The sequence below is a fragment of the Hyaena hyaena genome, unplaced genomic scaffold, assembly GCF_003009895.1.
Source record: "Hyaena hyaena isolate Hyena2069 unplaced genomic scaffold, ASM300989v1 scaffold_454, whole genome shotgun sequence".
Classification (NCBI taxonomy): Eukaryota; Metazoa; Chordata; class Mammalia; order Carnivora; family Hyaenidae; genus Hyaena; species Hyaena hyaena.
The window spans coordinates 1,065,349-1,089,113 of record NW_024081086.1 but is presented as its reverse complement, the minus strand read 5'-3'; the positions used below and the strand labels follow the sequence as shown (position 1 = coordinate 1,089,113).

The 23,765-nt window shown below is 35.1% G+C and overlaps 1 protein-coding gene across 3 annotated transcripts in view; it reads left to right on the top strand.

Moving 5' to 3' along the window:
* RALYL (RALY RNA binding protein like) overlaps window positions 1-23,765 on the top strand; it is a 388,833-nt gene that overhangs the window by 208,502 nt on the left and 156,566 nt on the right. For all 3 annotated transcript variants that reach the window (XM_039253467.1, XM_039253466.1, XM_039253468.1), the window contains exon 2: window positions 21,141-21,216. In XM_039253467.1, coding sequence (XP_039109398.1) covers window positions 21,141-21,216 — 76 coding nt within the window. The remainder of the gene's footprint in view (window positions 1-21,140; window positions 21,217-23,765) is intronic.

Here is a 23,765-nt window from a genome sequence, read left to right as displayed (position 1 = left end):
AAAGAATGAAGGATATACATTATTTGAACTAATATACCATGGATTTTATTACTCCTATTGAATCCATAATCTACCCCCCAAAAGAGTAATATTTGAAATATGATGTGATAAAATGTTTTTAAGTGACTTTTCTAATTAGAAAAGAATAAAGCAGAGAAGAGACTCTGATTTTAGGTAAGGAGAGTCAATTTATTGATAGGCGGCCTTCAAAATGAAAGGAAAAGATGAGATCAGTACATACAATTACAGAGACAAATTCAGTAGAATCCTTTAACACACATAATAGCCCCTCAGTGGCAGTCCCCTACCCTTTCCCGTAGAAGCTAAAACATGCTTAAAACATTCTGATCCATTAGTGAAATCCTAGTTACAAACCACAACCATAATTGAGAAATGTTTGCCTTGCCACCATTAGAATTGTCACTTTTCTAAGAATAAAGATTGATTGTTTAATGCAATTATATTTATGTGTATATTTTAGGAGCTCACTAGTAACACATGTCTATCCTCCCAACAACTGGACTATTAACACAATAATTTATACAGTGTCACCTGCTGATCCTAGGGCCCCAATCTGAGGAAAGAAGTAGTTATGCATAATTAACTATATTAACACCTTTTAATATTCATATTGCTGATGATGCTTTCTTGTGGTTTATTATCCAATAAGCTTCACATCTGAGGCCAGGACATTTGAAAAGGTATATTTTAAAATGCTGTTCTGTTTTTTCATTAGCAGAACTAATGGATTCGTAGACGAGCACATTTTCCTTTACATAACAGAAGAATATATATTTTTTTTAAATATTTTTATTTATTTCTAGGAGAGAGAGAGACAGCGTGAACAGGGGAGGGTCAGAGAGAGAGGGAGATACAGACTCTGAAACAGGCTCCGGGCCCTGAGCTGGCAGTCAGCACAGAGCCCGACGCGGGGCTCGAACCCGCGAAATGCGAGATCATGACCTAAGCGAAAGTCGGACACTCAACCGACTAAGCCACCCAGGCGCCCCAACAGAAGAATATTTTGATAATTCTGAATAAAATCACAATTATTGGCCTCATTTTAAAATGTGCAAAAATTATTTTTTCTTCTTTACCAATTTTTCACTTGATTTAGGGACAATGAATGTGAACTCAACCATTCCATACTTTTTAAGATTTTATTTAAATTCCAGTTAGTTAACATACAGTGTAATATTAGTTTCTGGCACACAGTATGGTGATTCCATATTTATAAACAACACCCGGGGCTTATCACAAAAAGTGCCTCCATCACTTATTTAACCCATCACCCACTCACCTCCTTTCTGGTGACCATCAGTTTGTTCTAAGTTAAGAGTCTGCCTTTTGGTTTACTTCTCTCTCTCTCTCTCTCTTTTTCCTTTGCTCCTTTGTTTTTGAACTCAACCATTCTTATTTGAAATTTCCAGTGATGCTATACCTCATTCCCTTTTAATTAAGCAGTGATGATATATGTTCTGACACTAACAAGGAGAATTTAAATGAAGGAGGAAAGGGCTTTTATATCCTGTAGGTAGAAATATAGGCCTAATCTGTGATTGCTGAATAAGAATAAAATTTAGAAATACTTTTGATAACATAATTCTTGGATGATACACTGGTAATTAAACTCAGATCAGATATAGTATCAGAAGAGACCATCACAAAATAAAAGCACATAATCTCTATCCACTAGACATTTCCTTAGGAATTAGTTTCAAAAAGTGAAACTAGTTCTGATTTTACAGAGAAAATAAAAACAGACACTGATTTATTTAAAAGTACTACTTTCTCTAGTGTAATATTTAAGTAAGGAAATTCATTCAACCTCATGGAAAAAAAAATCTTCAGTGTGCAGTTTGTGTATCTCTTTTATATTCATACATGGAGATGATTTATACACTAGTCGATATTTAAGCTGGATATGGGGAATTATATTTTGGCAATGCAAGAGCAATGGATTTGATTAAGTAACACTTCCATTTAAAAGAAGCTATGAGTACCGAATCTGTTATCTGAATGTTAGCAACATTTAAAAAGGATGGGGAGAGAGCCTGGCTACTTGTCATGTAGTAAGGTTAGCATGGCTAGTATTTACATTTGGTTAGCCAAGACAAATTACACTCATAAAGGAAAGAAAAAGATGCTCCATTTTAATAATAATATTCTATTTGAAGTTCAACATAAAAACATCACAAAGTAAATGGTTATTTTCTTTGTTTAACGGATATATATGTGTGTGTACACACATACACACATACATATATTTGGCTGGAAGTTATTAAACTTTGTAATTTGCAGTCTAGAGAATATTTCTACATAGCAAAGTAAGAAAACCCATTAATTAACCTCCGTTTATGACATGCTTTGTTCCATTAGGTATAGACTTCAAGGAAAAAGCAAAATAAAAGAAAGAACAGAGGAAAAAATTAGAGTTTAATTGCCTTTGTTGGTCTCAGTAGTTTTGACAGCTCTAATCCACTAAAATATGTGTAAAAATGGATGAATGTATTCTTGGTAAAATGTTTTGAGAAATTTTATTCTCAACACTGAGGTTTTAATTTCATTTATAATCTGAATAAAAGTTGACTAAATTGTATTTGTAGAAATGCCAGGCATTATATGTGTACATTGTTATGTTAAAAGCATTGGATGACTTTCTCACAACTTTCCAATGAAATATGCTCATTCATATTAGAGTTTATTTGGAGAAAGAGAACAGTACCCACCTAATTAGCATTTTTCCTTTGTTTATTTCTTCACTTTTGATAGGTAAATACACACTTTAGAGTAATTATATTAGTTATCTATGACTAAATAACAAGTTCTCAAAGTCCCATAGCCTAAAATAACAAACGTTTATTATTGTACCATTTCTGTGGGTCAGGAAATCTTAGCATATCTTCCCTAGGTAGTTCGGTATAGAGTTGCACACAAGGCTGTAATCAAATGGTAGTTAAGGCTACAGCCACCTAAAGGTTTGAAGGGTAAGGATACTCTTCTTAGTTCACCCATGTGGTGACAGGCAGGGCTTGGCTCTTCACCACGTTGCCTTTCTACAGGGTGCCTGATGACATGACATCCAGCTCCCTCGGAATGAGGAAGAAATCCCAGAGAAAGGAAGAGCATACCGAAGTGAAAGATACAGTCTTCACGTAACCTAATGTAGGAAGTGATATACCATTTTCTGCTATATTCTGTTTATTAGAAGGGAATCACACAGTCTATTGATTAGAAGCAAGTTCAGCCCACACTCGGGCAGAGGTGTATTACATTCTACTTCGTGAAGGAGAGGGTGTTGTATTAGTTTTCTATTGCTGCTATAACAAACTATCATAAATTTAGTGGATTAAAACAATACTAATGTAGTATCTTAGAGTTCTGTAGGTCAGAAACCCAACATAGCTCTCACTCAGTAAATGTAAAGGGGTCACTTGGGCAGTGTTCCTTTCTGAAGACTCTTGGGGAGAATCTATTCCCTTGTCTCGCCTAGTCTTTAAAGGCTGCCCACACTCCTTTTCCTATGGCTCCCTTCTTCCAGCTCTGAAGTCAACACTGGTTAACTGAGTCCTTCTCGTGTTGCATCACTCTGACCTTCTCTTCTTCCTACCTCTTCCGAATTTAAAGACCAATGTGATTACACTGGGCCCACCTGGATAACCTTGGATAGTCTCCCTATTTTAAAATCACTTTATTTCATCTTTGTCATCTAATGTAATATATGCACAGGTTCCTGGAATTAGGCTCTGTGTGTCTTTGGGGAACTATTATTCTGCCTCCTACATGTATGAAGGAATTTGTGCACATGTTTTCTAAACTACCTTAGTAATCAATCACTTTAAATAATGCTCCTAGGATCTGCCTTTTTCTGGAATACAACACATTCAAGATCCTATCTCTTCAGAATATTCATCAAAAGCTAATAAGCACTAACCCAAGTAGTAAACTGTCAGGAGTAATCCTTCAATATCCAATGGAGATAATCATCTCTGTCTTTCTTTTTCTCAAGTATTTCTGGTTGCCAAGAACAATAGGATAAAATTCCTACCCTCAAAGAAGGATCAGGTAATTGGGTAGTTTGAGTAGTTTGAGGAATGTACCTCTGGAGTCACAAAAAATCTAGTTTGTATGTGGGTTCTGCCAGAATACTAGCTGTATGGCCTTATGCAAGTTACTATATCTCTTGCCTAAAGTTTTACTCTCTGTAAAATGGGAAAGCCAGTATTGATATTACATAGATATTGTGCAAGTTAGTTTATAGTTCAGAAATTTATAGTTCAGGAAAAATCTAGTATATTTTTATTAGATGCCTGTCATTAACCACACTACATATCTGTGATATTAATATTTTCTTTTAATGCCCGTAAGTCACCAATAAACAATATGTCTTTAAAGTTATATTCTAGATCCTCCACAAGTGATTTGTTCCTCTGAGCCCTTGAGCCAGGTGCCTAACACAGACATCAAGAATTCCTTTTGAGATAAATATTGAGGGGCACCTGGGTGGCTCTGTCAGTTACATATCTGACTCTTGACTTTGGCTTAGGTCATGATCTCACAGTTCATGGACTAGAACAATCGCATAGGGCTCTGCCCTGAGTGTGGAGCCTACTTAAGATATTCTCTCTCTCTCTCTCTCTCTCTCTCTCTCTCTTTCCCTCTCCCTTCTGCCCCACTTCTCCATTCATGCTCTCTCTCTTTCTCTGTCTCTAAAATAAAATTAAAAACAAAGAAAGAAGGAAATCCTGTTATTTGTTAATAACCTGTGGAGCTCAAAGACATTATATTTAGTGAAATAAATCAGAGAAAGACAAATACTGCATGATACCACATATATGTAGGATCTAAAAAAAAAAGCACTCAACAACCAAGCTCATAGATACAGGAAACACATTAGTGGTGGCCAGAGGCAGGATGACATAGAGGGTGAGTGAATTGAACGGAAGTGTCAAAGGTACCAACTTCTAATTATAAAATAAAGAAGGCATAAGGATGTAATGTATAGCATGACAGTCAGAAATAATAGTATGATATTATATATTTGAAAGTTGCTAAGAGAATAAATCTTAGAAGTTCTCATCTCAAGAAAAATATTATAAAAATGTGTGGTGATGGATGTATGTTAACTAGACCTACTGTGATGATCATTTCACAATATATGCATTATTAAATCAATATGTTATACATCTGTAACTAATATAATGCTATATGTTAATTATATCTCAATAAAAAATAAATAAAAATTTTAGAAAGAATTCTTTTTGAAGTCACATTGACTGGCTTCCCATCTTATGGGCAATTTCTAGCCATAATAATTACTCCAAAAGCCTTTTAATAACAATGATTAATGATTTTATTCATAAATTTTTAATAGGCTATAAGCTAATTTATTGGTGTCTTTAAGTGTTTACTTTAGAATTAAAATACTTATTGTTGACTATTAAATGAAAACTAAAATTGATGACATTATTTGTGATTGGTATTGTAAATGTAAATTTAAAACTTCAACATTGAAAATAAAGTTATGTGAAAATCTTCAGTGATAATATGAATACATTTGAGTAGAACACAGCATGATAAAAAAAAATAATGTTTTTAGTAAATTCCGAAAACTGTGGAGCAAAAATGTACTTGGAATTGGTTATGGTATATAAATAATTCGTAATGGCTTTAAACGAGCTATGATAATTCTATTGGTTTATACAAACTCAACTATAAGTATCATATTTTATAATTATTTTTATGTCTGTAGAGTCAGAACTACAAAAATTTTGATGATGAATCTTATTTTGAACTAAGATATTAGAGATTATTACAAAATCTCTCTCTGCTACCTCTCATCGATAGAATTTCAGATGTTTGAGCCTTTGAAGAACTACTTTGTAAATACTCTAAATTTTGCTTACATTTTTTTTACAAAATCAGTTGGAAATATCTAATCAAAATGTTTAGCAAGATTCAAATTTGGAAGTTAATAAAGAATTTTGATTATTAAAAGCAAATCTCATAAATGAAAGGACAAACTAATTCTTAGAGAAGCAATGAATGGTATAAATGAATTACAGTGACAGCTCTAGAGATATACAAGATTTCAATTTAATTTTTCTGTTATAATGCTTTGAAACATCTCAACTTGAGGGAAAAGTTTTTCTACCTTTTATAAAGTCCTATATGTAATTAGGTAGTTTTATTCTATACTAAAATGAAATGAAATTGAGAATGCATAGTTGAATGACATCTACCTTTGCTGAGATATTCAAAGAATGTTAAGACACTTCTGACAATTTTTATCTTAATAAAAATATGTCAAGAAAAGTACTCTGTCAATGGAAGTAAAAAGACAGTACCTATGAAAATAGTTGGGCTAATAAAGTTACACATACCAGCATTAAAATAGAATTAAGAATATTTTCCACATATCTTCCTGAGCACCTTTGGAAGTGTTTTCTCAATTAAAATTATTATATTTGCAAAGCAGAATATTTTGAAAGTATCAATAAACTTAATGATAAAATGTACCTTTGCAGAAGACTTGAGAAATTTTATGAAAAATTTAAAATAAGATGATTGAAAGTAAATTTTACAGAAAAATGTAAGTGACACAATATTAACTGATCAAAGCACCATGGAAAATTATTCAATTTATGTTATATTTAATATTCAGATAATCAACTTAAATCTGTTTTAATTTTGCTTTATTTTAAAAGATGAAGCATTGTGTGTTATAAGGGATGAATCATGGGAATCTACCCTCAAAACCAAGAGTACAGTGTACATACTATTTGTTATCCTACTTGACAATAAATTATATTAAAAGCTTTTTTAAATAATACAAGATCAAGAGTTTTAAAAAATCTTTTTCATTGCCTCTCATTATAGAACCAGTGATATAACAAATCAATTTGTTGATCAATTCAGTAAATTTTCAAAATTATATAATTTTAATGATTTTATTGCCCTATTGACACCCAAAAGTGACTCATTTGGATACTAACCTGTATGGTCACCATAACTTTAACCTTATTCTTGATTCTACTTTCTACCTTTGACAGCCATGTTGATTCATGTAAGTTCAGATAAAACATTCACTAATTCATTAATTAAGTCATTCATGTATTCAGCAGTCACCTTTTAGCTCAATCTATTAGCCAAATATTCTAGGTGCTTTGAATATATTTGTGAACAAAACAAAGATCCCTGACTTTATGGAGTCAACATTTTAGCATGGGGAGAAGGGCATCATCTAGCAGTAAACAATGGGCACAATACATAAATAAATTGTATCACAGATTAGGAAGTGACAAATCCTTTGGAAAACAAAAATTCAAGCAAAGTAATGTGTGTGAGAAGTGTTAAGGAAAGGAAATGCTGCACATTAAATAGATGAGACGGTGTCTTTTGAACAAAGATTTGAAGGTATTAGGGGAATTAACCATGGGATTATCTAGGTAGAGAGGAGGCTGGGAGAGAGGAGCAGCTGGCACAAAGGGTAGAGGGACACTCCTAGAATGCCTAAGAAACAAGAGACCAGTATAGCTGGAGGGAAAGAATGTGGGGGAGTGTAGTAGGATTTGAAGTGTGAAGGGCAAGAGAGGGGAAAGTGGCTAGAGAGAGAGAGGATATGGTACAGGTGGAGGGTGCCTGGGTGGCTCAGTTGGCTAAGAATGCAACTCTTGATTTCAGCTCAGGTCATGATCTCACGGTTTGTGAGTTCAAGCCCCATGTCTGACTCTGCACTGATGGGATGCTCTGTCTTCCTCTTCCTCTGCCCCTCCTCCGCTTGCACTCTCTCTGTCTCAAAAATAAATAAACATTTTAAAAAAATAAAATCCTCTATTTTTGCATAACAATATCTAAAAGAATGTTTATCTGATTAAATCTTGTGGATTCTTGTCTTTATCTTAGCTTGGCTTTGTTATTAAATATCAGGTAATTTCTCTCCTGCTTTTGGTAAAGGGTGTTATGTCCTTTGTATTTCCTTGATTTCTGGCTTTTCCAGCCTTCAGTTTTCAGGGAAGGAGCTTTCGAAGTTGTGCTTTTGCATGGAATGTTAACAATAAGATCTAATTTAATGGTTTTCTACTTTATATATGCTCCTGAAGACTTTGTGAAAAATTTATCTTTTTAATAAATGAAATTATGAAGTAATTTAGTAACTTTTATAAGGCTTGCCAAATGTGATAGGTTTATTTTTAATTGAAAAGTGTATAAATTTCATCTATAAAACATGATGCATATTTTGTGTGGGAACCTGAACTCAGAATCTTGGCACCACTACCTATTAGCCACGCTGTCTTGTGCAAAGAACTTACACTTTCTCAACTTCAGTTTGTATAAATGGGAATCCGCAATAAGACCCACATCACACAATTATTGTGAACATTTTTTAAGCTATGTGAAAATGTGATCAAATGTTAAATGATATACAATACTGGGGGCTATTATTATCATCAGAAATGACCTTGAGTTACCATTAGTCCATTCTAAGCCTTTAGAAAAGCATTTTTCAAACTTCTTGCCTAAATACCTAATTTTATTCATTTTTGAGAGACAGAGCGAGACAGAGTACAAGGGGGGTGGGGCAGAGAGAGAGGGAGACACAGAATCCGAAGCAGGCTCCAATCTCTGAGCTGTCAGCACAGAGCCCAACACAGGGCTTGAACTCACGAATCATGAGATAGTGACGGGAGCTGAAGCTGGACACTTAACTGATTGAGCCACCCAGGCTCCTCAATGTTTAATTTTTTCTGCTTAGAATATTTTTAATGTAATTCTAGTGTAGTTAACCTACAATGTTATATTAATTTCAGGTGTACCATATAGCAGTTCCATCAGGATAAGTGTACTCTTAATCCCCTTCACCTATTTCAACCAATTCCCCACACACCTCCCCTCTGGCAACCATCAGATTGTTCTCTATAGTTAAGAGTCTGTTTTTTGATTTGTCTCTTTTATTTTTCATTTGTTTGTATTGTTCCTTAACTTCCAAATATGAATGAAATCATATGGTATTTGTCTTTCTCTGACTGGCTTATTTCACTTAGCATTGTACTCTCTGGATCCATCCATGTTATTGCAAAAGGCAAGATTTCATTCTTTTTATGGCTGAGTGATACTCCATTGTATCTATATACCGTCTCTTCTTCATCCATTCATCTGCCAGTGGGCACTTGGGCTGCGTCCATAATTTGGTTATTGTAAATATTGCTAAAGTAAATGTCAGAGAGCATATATTCTTCGAATTAGTGTTTTTGTGTTCTTTTGGTAAATGCCCAGTAGTAGGATTATTGGATCATAAGGTAGTATTATTTTTAATTTTTTGGGAAACCCCCATACCTCTTTCACAGTGACTGTACCAGTTGGCATTCCTACCAGCAGTGTACAGGGGTCCCTTTTTTCCCCATCCTCACCAACACTTGTTGTTTATTGTGTTTCTGATTTTAGCCATTCTGACAGGTAATGAGGTAATATCTCATTTTGATTTGCATTTCCCTGATAATGAGTGATGATGTCTATTCTGAATTCTTAATAGTTTCTCTTCAAAACAGTTTTTTTAAAAAAGTAAAACCCTTAATAATTAAAGGAAGACATTTAAGCTAAATGTGTTATATTCCATTGCTTCTCAGACTTGAATGTGCATAGCAGTTACCTGGGTGTCTTGTTAAAATGCAGTCTGATTCATTAGGTCTAAGGTAGAACCTGGATTCTGCAATTCTAACAGGTTCCTACAGGATACAGATGCTGTCTGTTTGCCAGCCTATACTTGGAGTATCAGAGTTGTATACTAATCTTGACATAAAATGCATTTAGCTACCTAACATTAGCTTTGGTGTTTCATTATGTTTATGAATTACAAAATACTCTGAACATAGTAGCTTTGGTGTTTTAAACACTGAATGTAAGGTCACCACAAAAAGGACCTGAGAAAATAAGTTTATCTATACATACATGAAAAAGAGAAAGATTAGAAAAGGAAGGGAGCAGAGAGAAGCAATACCCAAATCCTGAGGTTACTTTACTTCACTGATGGAAATCTGAGCATTCTCAAGGAAAGTGCTAATCCAGATACTGTGGTTGAATTTTACTTTCCTTAAGGAATATTTTATCCTCAAGTATGAAACTAAATGAACTCTTGGGATACAAAGAAATTAATACTGTTAAGTCTATGCACTGATAATGAACATATGGTTAAGATTATTTTTTACCAGGTATTTGTGGTTCTTATTACCACATAGTTGTCTCTACGATTAATGCCAATAGGTCATTAAGTGTATTAGTAAAATTGGTAAGCAAGTTCCTAAACAAACTCATGGTGCTGCTGGTGAACATTTATCCAAATTTTAGATTTGGTTTCTGGAGACTTTGTCTTTCTTAATAAAGCATATGTAGTCCTTCATTTTTACCTTTGGAGAGATTTTTGGAGATATTCCTAGAATATAGAAAAGCATTTCTCAAAAAAATTTACCCAAGGTAACATAAGAGAGAAAATGATAGAGACAAACTGATGCAAGTTAGAACTTTTAATGATAATTAAGTAAATTTAAATTTGATAAAAAATTGCTTTGTACCTATGTGAAAATGTGCTTGTAGTCTCTGCTAAATAATATTAAACTAGACATTGATTAAATATGCGCCAGTGACACAAAGTTTCCTCAGATTTCATGGCCACTTATGCTTCAGGCAAATCAAAAAGTATTTTAACAGTTAGCTAATGGGAGTCTGGATGAGAAAAGCAAAATAAAACAAACAAAAGAACAGAAACAGTTCTCGGCAGCTTAATGCATAGAGCTGAAGCATCTACAAGAGTTTGCTGATCAATGTGGGTCAGCGAAACTGCTAACATTTTAACCCGTGTCTTTGGAGAAAACCACCTTATGCACCAAGAATGTACCCTTAAGAGCACTCTCAGCCAAAGAAGGTAGGGCAACATGTTCCCAAAGCACGCAGTATTCATCTTAGTGTGATGTTTATTTTATTTGCTGTAGTTAGCTTCAGGTTTAGCTCTCTCTGATATCCCAGAGAACACAAACAGCATTCATACACACATACCCCATACTTAGCGTGGTACCCAGCACATCCTGTAAGTTCAGTAACTATTTGATCAATGAAAATGAACGATTTGTGGCATTTTCATTTTCTTCTTAATATAGCCATTAAACACAATAGACAGTAAGTAAAAAAGGGCATCAACTATACATCCCCACTTTTTTCACTTCAATTTCCATTGAGGAAAGCCCAGTTTGAATCTACATAAGTCATGCATGGTGATCAGACATACTAAGTAATTAGTAATAAGTTCAAGTTACCACTTGTATTTGCCCTTGCAGGGAGAGCCTGGGAGCACAGAGTGTTTTCTGGTAACAAATGGGAATCTGGCCCAACCACTGATCTGTGCATTAGTATTCTAATAACCAGAGGCCAGCATGCCATAGTGCTGCGTCAGAACTAATTTATGAAATCAGGTCCAAAGGCTCATTAAAACGGTCACAATTCAGTGACTGCCCAGTAAAATTAGACTAGAGTTTCATTCCCATAACAGTGAATATTTTAACATACTGTTAAGGACATTTTTCAAGTGTTAAAACTAGCTTTGATTCCGTGAAGGGACAAACAACAAGATTAGAAACCCATTTACTTTTGTACCCTACTGGCTCCACTTTCAGCCTAACATGCCTCAAATGTCTGTATTTTAGAGCACAAGGTAGACTATACTTGCATTTGCAAGTCCGGCGTATTTTTTCCTTAGAGCAAAAGCACTTCCAGGCAGTTCCATCAAACCACAGGGTTGTGAACCTACCTGGCCAAGAAATCTCAAGCAATCAGTCAGGTGGAAGGTGGTTCCCTCATTGCTCCTTACAACATTCTTTAAATCATACATCCTGCCCCATGATGCCAAAACTCCCAGGGACTCAGAGAAATATTACTTTACATGCTACTTTCCACAACCAAACCAGCATTAATGACATAGAAAAGGTGACATCCAAAATCTGGTTAAGAGCAATGTGATAGTAGGGAAAGTTCTAGACTGTGGGTCTGGTGCAGCTCTAGTTCAGACAGTCATCTCTCTCAGGACAGGGGCAGGCTATCAGTCCCTGCCATGCTCAGTAATAGAGACAGCTGTAGTGAACTGAGCTAACGATATTATTATGAATGCCATTTAATTTCTCGGTACCTCAAACATCTATGTACATGATGTGGGAGTAATGATTCCTGCTCTGCTTCTTTCACAGGATTGTTTTGAGGATCTGAACTAATAAATGCAAAAACACTCTTAAATGTTAGAGTGCTTATACTAGGGTAATGTATGGTTTCATGCATTCACTTGTCAAACATAACAGACTATTTTCTTTATCTCCTGAATTTTTATTCAATGGAATAGTAATGAATCCCTAAATCTTTTAAATGTGAGCAATAAAAGGCTCTGAATGACTTTTCCTGGCAGTCTATATGCCATGGCTGAATTATTTAAACTTTTATTTAAACCCGGGAAAGGAAACAAAACAAAAAATCTCAAGAATATATTACTTTTAGCTAATTCGTTTAAAAAACTATTTCTTTAATTTTTTTCTCCATTTAAAAATGATATTGATAATGTATATACCTTTATTATACTATAAGTTAGACATCATCTTAGTTTTTTTAATGTTTTTCTTTTTATTTTTGAGAGAGAGACAGACCATGAGCGGGGAGAGGAGCAGAGAGAGAGTGAGACACAGAATCCAAAGCAGGCTCCAGGCTCTAAGCTGTCAGCACAGAGCCCAACACAGGGCTCAAACTCATGACACTGAGATCATGAACTGAGCCAAAGTCGGACACTCAGCCAGGTGCCCCAGGAATATAAGTTAGACATCACTTTAATATCAAGGTTAAATTCCTCTAGAAATGACAGATGCCAGCAGGGATCACTAGAGGTAGAGGTAAGTAGCAAGTGTCTGTTTACTGTAGCAGTGTAAATTATATGCAGTTGAAACGATTAAATTAACTTTTCACCTGAGGATATTCCAAATTGAAATGTGGCCAAAAAAAAATGTAAAATAGTTTTTCTAAATATTTCTGTGTATCTCATAAGCCTTTGTTCTGGGAGAACACTGCTTTGCTGAATGTTTACAAGTGTGTCATCTAAAATATACTCTGTTTATTCACACACACACACATACACACACATTTGAGTTAAACATGTCTGAATGTTTCTTTTTTTCCAGAATCTTATTCTTGAATATGCATTACAAATATCCAAGAGAAAGATAAATTACAGCATTTTTACAAAACTTATGTTACTGTGATTTATTTGTTGGTCAATATACCGATTACCATCTTCCAAAACATAGTTCAAATAAATATCACTTTAGGAAATGTGCTGACAGTGTGTTTGGCCAGACACACTACAACCTGTGCAAGGATATACCTTCTGATCTGTATGAATTTAATCAACCAACAGACCCATTGAACACCTGTTAGATAAATAACACTGTGCAGGATAAAGTCCAAAGTCAAAGGGAGGCACTCAGTAGTCTGTTCCATTGGAGCAACGTAATAACAGAAAATGGGGGTCACAGTGTTTGGGTGTTGAAGTAGAGGTATCTTCCCAAGAGTCATAAAGCATGAACTAATAGAATGCTGTTACCATCATCTTTAGTCGCACGCTAACAAGAATTGGTGAAAGAAATACATTAACATGTGTTGGATATTACTTCAGAGAATGACACTTTGGAATAGTACCTGTCTCCATTTGCCTCATCTCATTTACCTCAAACCAGAATAGTTTCAACTCATTGACTTCTTCCAGCTCTCTAACTTTATAGTTATTTCTGTCATGGCATATTGACATCGCTTATTTAGTTTCAATATAAAGAAGAAAGGAAAACTGATTAAATTTTTTTGAACAAATTTATATATTTTTTAAGTAGTTTACTGTGAAAAGATATAGTTAGTAGCCCAACAGGATATTTTTAAGTTTGTTTGATTCTGAGGTTTAATTTTAAAAGAATAATTTTAGGGGCGCCTGGGTGGCTTAGTCGGTTGAACGTCCGACTTTCACTTAGGTCATGATCTCGCGGTTCGTGGGTTCGAGCCCCGCGTCGGGCTCTGTGCTGACTGCCAGCTCAGAGCCTGGAGCCTGCTTCAGATTCTGTATCCCCCTCTCTCTCTGACCCTACCCTGCTCACGCTGTCTCTCTCTCTCTCCTAGAAATAAATAAAAATATTTTAAAAAAAAGAATAATTTTAGAGTAAATTTTTATTTTTTCCACCTCTTTTTTTCATGCTAACTTGAAATATTGAAACTTCAAAATAGATATGGGGTCTGTTTTTGGTTGGTCCTTATGTAGGCTTCTAATGCCAGGGACAAAATGCACATACCCATCTTCCCCCCTTGTGGAAGTCTCCGGTCTCCAGTCATCTCCTAACAATGGGAAAGGCTTCACTCCCTTCTACTTTGTCCCTGTGCCCAGAAAAGGGGTAGGGGAGTTCTTCCACAGAGTATGATGTATACTGTACCCAAACAGAAACACTTCAAGGGACCTCCTTTTAATGGTGCTTACCTAATTTTACTGACTCTCTCTACAAGAATATAATTCTAATACTCAGATAATAGAATCCACCTTCTTGATATATAGGTACCTTTATAGGTACTTCTGCAAAACAAGTAGGAATTTAACTAGAATATTTTGGATGATCGCAAAAAAAAAATTGTTGAGAATGATTAAACCCACATCTTCTCTTGAAGACAATATGTGATTCCTAAATATTAGTATTTGGTATGACTCTTTCTAAATTTGGGAATTTAGGAAGTAACACTTTATTTTCTGTACCTCAGCATTTTACTCCAAAGCCCCTATCTTTGTAAGAATGGCAGAAAATTGAATCTCGGTCATTTTTCCTCTAGTCTTACCTATTGGAAACTTACACAGTGCATGACAATCAGAGAGGAAAACCTCAGGATGTCTCTCCGTCGTTGACCACAGAGTTTACTGTTAAGATGTCATTTGCCCTGTTTGCATGGTCCCTTCAAGGCCAACAGCTCTTGAGTCACAAGTACTTGAGCCTTGGCTTCCAAATAAGCCATGTTGGTCTGAAAACACAAATCTTATATTTATAAAGTTGAGTACAGTGGAAATGCTCATTCATCCAGAGCTTGGCAAGACTTTAAGTTCACTGACTAATTGAATTCACTGCCCACCGTCCCTTCTCCCTTAACTACATCCAACCCTTTTCACCCTCATCCCTGTCCATTAACACTAAGTTATGGATGATCTTAACTATAGCAATAGGAAGCAATATAACTTTGCATATTTAAGAATAAATTTCCATAAATTCAAAGGAAAATTATGTATTCAAACACTATTTATTGTCTTTAAGAAATAAAAGCTTTTCTGGGGCGCCTGGGTGGCTTAGTCGGTTAAGTGTCCGACTTTCGCTTAGGTCATGATCTCACGGTTCGTGGGTTCGAGCCCCGCGTCGGGCTCTGCGCTGACTGCCAGCTCAGAGCCCGGGGCCTGTTTCGGTCTGTGACTCTCTCTCTCTGACCCTCCCCTGCTCACTCTCTCTCTCTCTCTCTCTCTCTCCTAGAAATAAATAAAACATTAAAAAAAAAAAAGAAATAAAAGATTTTCTTCTGCATTTTGTAAAACTTTTGAATGGAGGCCGATGTCTGGAAATGCTGAATTTAATAGCCTTTCATGAAAGACACTCCATTGTATGTGTATATGCCGTCAAACTCCTAAGTTTATCCTCAGAACCACTGGCACCATATTTTTTTTAAGTGTTACAGTATTTGTGTTGATAGACTCAAGCCAAGCTTTTTATTTATTTATGAGAGTAGTTTTACATTTTCATTTCATAATGGAGACTCAATGGAGGCTAAGCAAGAGACACACATTGTGTCTTATATTTCATGGCCATCATTACAGAGTTTGCAAAAACAATAGAAATCTGTATTTCACTCACTTTTTTGTTCCAACTCTGTCACATCTGAAAGATTCAGACAGCCTTGATCTTGATTGTACCTTATCCCAAGTCATACAAGAATTACTGTCGTCATGATTCATTCTCACAACCATCCTCTACTCAGAACCCAAAGTTATATCCCAGTCAAATTAGATTTAAACTTCTAATTGGGGTTTCTAATAATCTACTCACATCCAATAATCCACCTACCCACCAACAGCTCTTCTGTCCTATGTCCTCATTTGCAATCTTTGCTGAAACCACTTGTTTACCAAAACCCACTGCCCCTGACCTGAGTATTTATCAATCCACAACTTACCATCTCTGTTCCCATTCTCTTTTTCAAATTTTTGTTAGTTATTAAATATATACAAAATAAAATTTACAACATCTTAGAATTGTAAAGAATTATGCTACATTGTAAACTCATATTCCCACTACACATGCACCCTCAATAATACATTATAATTCATTTTAAAGTTCCCTAGATGTCCTACCCAAGTTCCACATTCTTTCCAACCCTTTAAGGGTAACTTTCATCCTAAATGTATTGTTTATCTCTGCTTGCTCTTTTCCATTTTGCTACATGTATTTTGATTCCTATATAACATTTGTTTAAATCTGTATTTTTATTAAGATAAAAATTCATTCTGTCAGTGTTTTTCCATGACATCATTTTTTGGTCAGTGTTATGTTCCTGAGATTACATGTTGTTGCCTCTGGGTCTAAGTCAGTCTCTCTCTCTCTCTCTCTCTCACTCTCTCTCTCTCTCCCTCTTTGTAAATACATCATGATTCATTTATCTTGTTGCCTATCAATGGATATTTGTGTTTTTATGGGAATTTTTTTCTATTTTGGTATACTGCAATAAGCATTCTTGTATATATCTCATGGTACACATATGCTAGCGTTTCTTAGGGTGCATACCTCCTGATTTGTAGGGTTTGAGCATTTTAAGTTCATTATAAACTGCTATCTTGTGAAATAGTTGTACCAATTTATGCTTATACCTGCAATGTACACATTCCAGTTTGCTGCCAAATTCACCAACTCTTGGTATTGTCAGACTTTGTAAATTGTTGGAAATTCAGTAGGTATTAATTGTATCTTGTAGTGTTTTAATTTGAATTCTCTGTTATTGTGCTCACTTTGGCAGTACATATACTAAAATGAAATTCTCCATTACAAATGAGGTTGAGAATATTTTCATGTGTTTATTCAGCATTTATCTATCTTCTTCTGTAAAGTATCTCTCCTGTCTTTTTTGCCCAATTTTCTACTTGGTGGCTTGTCTCTTTTTCCTATTATGTAAATGAGTTCTTTATATATTCCAGAAACAAATACTTTGTCAAAGATTTCTTTATCTAGTTTGTGGCTTTTGTTTTCATTGTCTTTATGTGCCTTTTGCTGAGTAAAAATTCTTTTTATTTTACTGTAATATAGTAGAATTTATCAATCTTATATTTTAAGGCTAGTGCTTTTTATGTCTGGTTTAAGATTATCCTTTCATATTCTGATCTCATAAAGATATTCTACTACATTTCTTCTTAACAGTTACATATTTTGCCTGTCACATTTAGGCTTTTAATCCAATAGTAATTAATTTTTCTGTAGAATGTAAGGTAGAGGTCCAATTTCAAGCCTATCTTTACTCCCTGATCAGGTAGGCTATTTCTGTCCTAATTCAAACATTCATATATGCATGTGTCGATTTGGGACTTCTCGACTCTTTTGCAATGTTTCATTTTCTATCTTTGTACCAATACTATAGTCTTAATTATTATAGCTTAAAATAAGTCTGGATAAGGCAAGTTGGCCACCTTTGGGCTTTTTTCTAAGCGGTTGATTTGACCTTTTACTCTGTCATATAGTTTTCAGAATTAACTTATCCAACCCCACACAGATATAAAAAGAATGTTTGGTGATGTTGTGCCCAAATCATGAGTCCCAGAGACCACCAAGGAGCCAGCACTGATGCAAATACAAAAGGGTCTTTATTACAAGCTCGAGCAGGGGCTCACCAGCCTACCGGTGTCATGGCAGCAAGGTGAAGGGAAGAACAATAGCGAACAGGGTTTTTAAGGAGTAAAGGATGGGGGTGTTACAGTACATGTAGCATCATCACATAAGCACCAATTACAATTGTACAGCACCCCTGGTAACAGCTTTGACCATTCAGTATCTGTACTTTTGGTGGGACCCAATCATGACTTTTGAGAATCCTTTGAAAATGACCAATTATGAGGTAAGTTCAAAGGGCCCACAAGGGGTTCAGGCAAGCGGTGAGAAATTGGCTAGTTTGTATCTGCAGTTTCCAGCCTTGACTCAGACCATACGAATGTTTTGTTTTGTTTTGTTTTGTTTTTTTCTTTTTGATTAGCTGAACTGAGGGTGGTCCAAGGATGGCTTTAGCCTTGAACAATCTGAGGCTTTTCCTGGAACTGGGACTGGGCCTACGTGCAGCCCGAGCTTGCTCTTAATGGAGGCCTTAATTTTTGGCTCTTCAGTGACTTTATTGAAACTATATGGAATCAATAAACCAACTTTGGGAGAATTGAATTGGTTGTTAAATATCAAGTTTCTAATTCTTTATTTATGTAAGGTAACTGTAAAATCTTCCAATATAGTTACATAATTTTCCTTATAAACATCTCTAAACTTTTATAATACATTTATCCCAAGGTACTTTACTTTTATACTCTGTAAATAACATCTTTTAGAATTATGTTTTTAAAACATGTATTGCCATATAGAGATATGCATTTGAATTTTGTATATTGGCTTTGAACCCAAGCAATTTATTAAACTCCTTTATTAATTGTAGTAGTTCATGGATATTTTGGAGTGTTTATGTGGACCCAGTTATTATCAACAATTATGACAGTTTAATCTCTTCCTTTCCATTTCTGGTACTGTTTTCCTGTTTAACATCACTGACTATGAAATCCAGTACAGTGTGATACAGAATTGGTACGAGTGAATGCCCTTTTAAATTTCTTGACATTAGGGGCACCTGGCTGGCTCATTTCGAAGAGTTTGTGACTCTAGATCTCCAGGTCATAAGTTTGAGCCCCATGTTGGGTGCAGACATAATTTAAAAATTAGTTAATGAGGGTGGGGGGGTGTGTAGAGGGGAAGGGGGTTAATGGGCATGGAGGAGGGCACTTGTTGGGATGAGCTCTGGGTGTTATATGGAAACCAACTTGACAATAAACTATAAAATATATATATATATGTGTATATATATATATATATATATACATATATATATATAATTAGTTAACCAAATTCCTTGATGTTAAAGAAAATGTGGCCGATATTTCGCTATTAAGTGTGAAATTTACTAGAAATTTTTTTGTGGATATTCCTTATTAGGGGAAAGGGGAAAGTTTCCTTCTCTTCATACTTAAGGATTTTAACCCATATGGATATTGAGTTCAGTGATTATATGGTTCATATCATTTAATGTGGGCACTGTCTCCTGTCCCTGCTAATTCACAAAGACATGAAAGCTAAAGCTCAAGTTCTGGTTTCAATAAATGTCTTTAAGGACTAAGCCAGAGTCAGTCTTCCAGTTCCATCTGAGCTCCTGCTTTCACTCACATGTAGGCTTCTATGAACTCCTTACTTTCTTACTAGCTCAATGTTGTATTTTTTAAAAAGAGATACATTATACAGTTGTCCCTTGAACAACATGGGATTTAGGGGCCTCACCCTTTGTGCGGTCAAAAATCTACACATAATGTTTGACTCCCCCCCAAATTCAAATAATAGCCTACTATTGACTGGAAACCTTACCAATAACATAAACAATAAATACATATATTGTATATTTCATGTATTCTTGTTACTGTATTCTTACAATAGAAGTAAGCTAGAGAAAAGAAAATGTTAAGAAAATCATAAGGTAGAGAAAATACATTTACAGTACTGTACCGTATATATTGAAAAAAAATCTGCATATAAATGGACCTGTGCAGTTCACACCAGTGTTGTTCAAGAGTCGGTTGTATTTAACTAGAAATTTTGGTTGTTTTCACTGCTGGGTGGCTCATCCCTCCCTAATCCAGTGTATTTAGTCCATTGTACAAGAAAGAGAAGTATTCCCTTTCTTTTCTATCAAAATAATGTCCCTCTTTCTTAAAGTTTGCTTTTTTTAGATTATTCTTTATATCATGCTTTAGAAATTTTAGCTTTATTAAATCTTGGTGTTTTTGTGATTTTCCAAATCTTTGTCCCCCAATTTACCAACCACTTAACAGTTTTATACATTTCTTTAAGACAGAGTTGGGCAATTATATGCAAATACTCTTCTGTCATGTACTTAAGCATCTTATTGTCTCATCCTAAAGACTTTATCATAATATTAGTTCACAAAGGCAAAAGTGGTGCTCTCTTCTTCTGACTACCCCAGAAGTCTATAAATGCACATTCTGGTTTCTGAGTGCATTGTGTTGTTCCTGTAGTAAACCTGGTATGCTCTAACTGTTCCACTCTTCTACATACCTTCTCTACAGAAGTGAAAGGTAGTATCATTTAAATTAATTCCTCTTAGGAACGGAGCTCTATTGTATGCAAATGCATATGCAAACTGTAACATTTCTGGCAAAAACCCAAGTGAGAAGGATATCTGGGGGCACCTGCGTGGCTCAATTGGTTAAGCATCCAATGCTTGATTTCAACTCAGGCTGACCTCTCACTTCATGGGGTCCGGCCCCACGTTGGGTTCCATGCTGACAGTGTGAAGCCTGCTTGGGATTCTCTCTTCTCTCTCTCTTTTCTCTCTCTCTCTGAAAATAAACATTAAAAAAAAAGTATATCGCATTCTCTCTTCATTTTTACTGCTTAGTAAAATTCCTGATTTCTCTACCGCATTCAACATTGTATTTTTCCATAGTACTTATTGCTTTATAATATGTTATGTATTTTTCTCTTTTTTGTTGTTGTTGTATGCTATCTGTTTCTCCCCCAGTAGAAGGTTAGTTTTACAAGGGCATAAATCTAATCTGTTTGGTACGTGTCATATCTCAAACAGTGCCTGGCCTAGAGTAGGTGCTCAGTAAATATTTGTTGAATAAATCAATGGCATATAACATTTATATAGGCAAATGGCAAAAGGAAAGAAGATATCATCATTTATTTTTCTCAAATGGATTATTTTTTGCTAATCAGTACTATATTATTTTTTGCTTTTAGATATCAACATGGCAGGAGAACCCAAACCATACAGACCCAAACCCGGAAACAAGAGGCCCTTGTCTGCACTTTATAGGTAAGTAAGTAATTTTATGATATATAGTAGTGGAAACTTCTTGCAACTTCAAAAGGCAATATAACCTTATAAGGAATCAAATGTTTTAAGCAACAATCCTTCCTTGTATAAAGTACAACAAAATGCTGACAATCAGCATAAAAGTATGTCACCCAGGATTGGCAGGCATCTGTACACCTAACTTTCCTGTCTCAATTCAAACAACCCCTCTACAAGATATTCCTCTAATAAAATCCAATAAAAATCTTTCATGACTTTACCTGACAAAGTGGTGGAAAGGTCAATACCTTTTGACGATTGCATGCCATGAACTGTAGGTATTTTTCATGTTGTTTGATTTAATTTAATTTTCATAACCATTTTGCATTGTAGGTATTGCTGCTTTTATCTTACAGATCAAGACTCTGATACACATTTTCTTGGAGACTTTCCATAGGTCACACCACTTGTAAATGATGGCACCAATATTCAGACCCATGCTCTGATGCCATGCCTTAAGTTCTTTCTGCCTGATCATTCATCCTCTTTTGTCACAAAGTATATGTTCATTTTACCGCCATTTCTCTAAGACAACAAATGCAGGCCTTCTCTTCTCCAAAGAAGAATACCTTTAACCTTTTCTAATATACTTGTATCTGAGTCATTTCTAGTCTTTCCCCTCTACTTACCCCAGTTTATCAGTGTCCACATTTAAAATCTCACTGCTAGGTGATTAAATTAGACTGTATTTAGCATCTTTATTGTTCTGTATAAACTTCTACCATGTTAAGTAAAATTCAGTTCATTTCGGGAAGAAGGTAAGAGTAAATTCATAAAACTTTAAGTTCTTTAAAAATAGCCACTTTTTAGGGGGCTCCTGGATGGCTCAGGTGGTTGAACTTCTGACTTGGGCCCAGGTCATGATCTCCTGGTTCATGAGTTTGAGCCCCGTGTTGGGCTCTGTGTGTGCTGACAGCTCAGAACCGAGAGCCTGCTTCCAATTCTGTGTCTCCCTCTCTATCTGCCTCTCCCCCACTCACCCTCTGTGTGTGTGTCTCTCTCTCAAAAATGAATAAAATAAATAAAACAGTAAAACTAAATAAATAAAAACATTAAAAATTTTTTTAAAGAATAGCCACTTTTGAAAAAAAATGTTCTACTGCTAAGCCATATGCCCCACTTCATTAACTTTTGCCATTGGTTCTTGTACTGTTAAGTGCCAATTTTGCATCCCTCTGTTAAATTCCCTTTTGTTAGACTTAGCCAATTATTCCAAGCTATTAGGAACTGAACTCTATCATCCAATTTATTCAGTCTTCTCCCAGATATGTCTCTTCATTCCATCAGGTGTCCTTAGCCAAAGAGCTAATGTAAGTGTTGAGCAAGGCCCTCTTTATTCCCTGATATTATTTGGATAAAGGAGAATTGAGTTATACTTCTCAAAATTGATTGTATTCTAATATAGTACAGTAAGAAGAGTCCTCAAAAGATAGCTTGGAGCGGTTTTTTTTTCATCTTTGTTCTCTGAGAACTAGCATATCTTCTTCTATTAGCCGCTCACAGCCTCATTTCCCAAGCTATGAAATAAAAAGATCAGAATTAGATGAGTGTCAAGGTCCTATTCATGCCTAATGTATGACCATCAGAGATCTTAAAATAGATATTGAAAATATGTCTTAATTGCTCCTATTATTTTTTTGGCTATGTGAACTTATTTCATTTTAATTTAAAAATTTATATTAAATGGGAAGGTACAGGCCTTAACAAATGTGAGAAATGATCATAAGTCACTATTGATATGAAAGGTCTGAAATGAAGTCACCAGCTGAAGGGAAATGATCCTTTCTGTACCTTGTTTAAGATAGAGGATACCTTTACAAAAAACGGAAAAAAATGCAAGTTCTTTTGTGGTCAGATTTGTTTTTAAATGTATGCATAGAACTGCCGCTAATGTAGAACATTTGAAAAGCCCTATTTTCAATAATTAAAAAAACAAACTGTCAGTGGCTTTGTTTTTTTCTCATCAAAGAGTCACCACCATGCAGTGATGTTGATTTTCCAATATTCCCTGTTTTTGCACTGTTTTGATTTCCTTATGAGAATAGAAGCTTTCGACAAGAAACAGATGTCTTTTTAACTATTATTTCTCTATTACTAAATTATGTTGAATTGTGAATTCAAAAGAATTAGAAGCAGAAGTTCATTTAATCTGATATATTGTGTACAAATTATATTAGTGGAGAAATTCTTATTTATCCTGTTTTCATCTGTTTCCTCACATGAAGGCTGAGTTGTACTGAAATTACAAAGCAGTAACAAAGGGAACAAAAGAGAGTGAACGTGCGGCTGAGATCACCCTTTTATGCACACTCTCTCATTCTTACATAAGCTTAATAATAGTAATAACTCCTTTTTATGTAGACAAACTGTGTCTCCCAGTCACTATATTTCTGTTCACCACAGAAGTCCACAAGGTTGGTATTATGTGCCTTGTGTTATAAATGGGAAAACTAAGTTTCCAAAGTAATAAAGGACTCTCCCCAACTACCATAACAAGATTAGGAACTGAA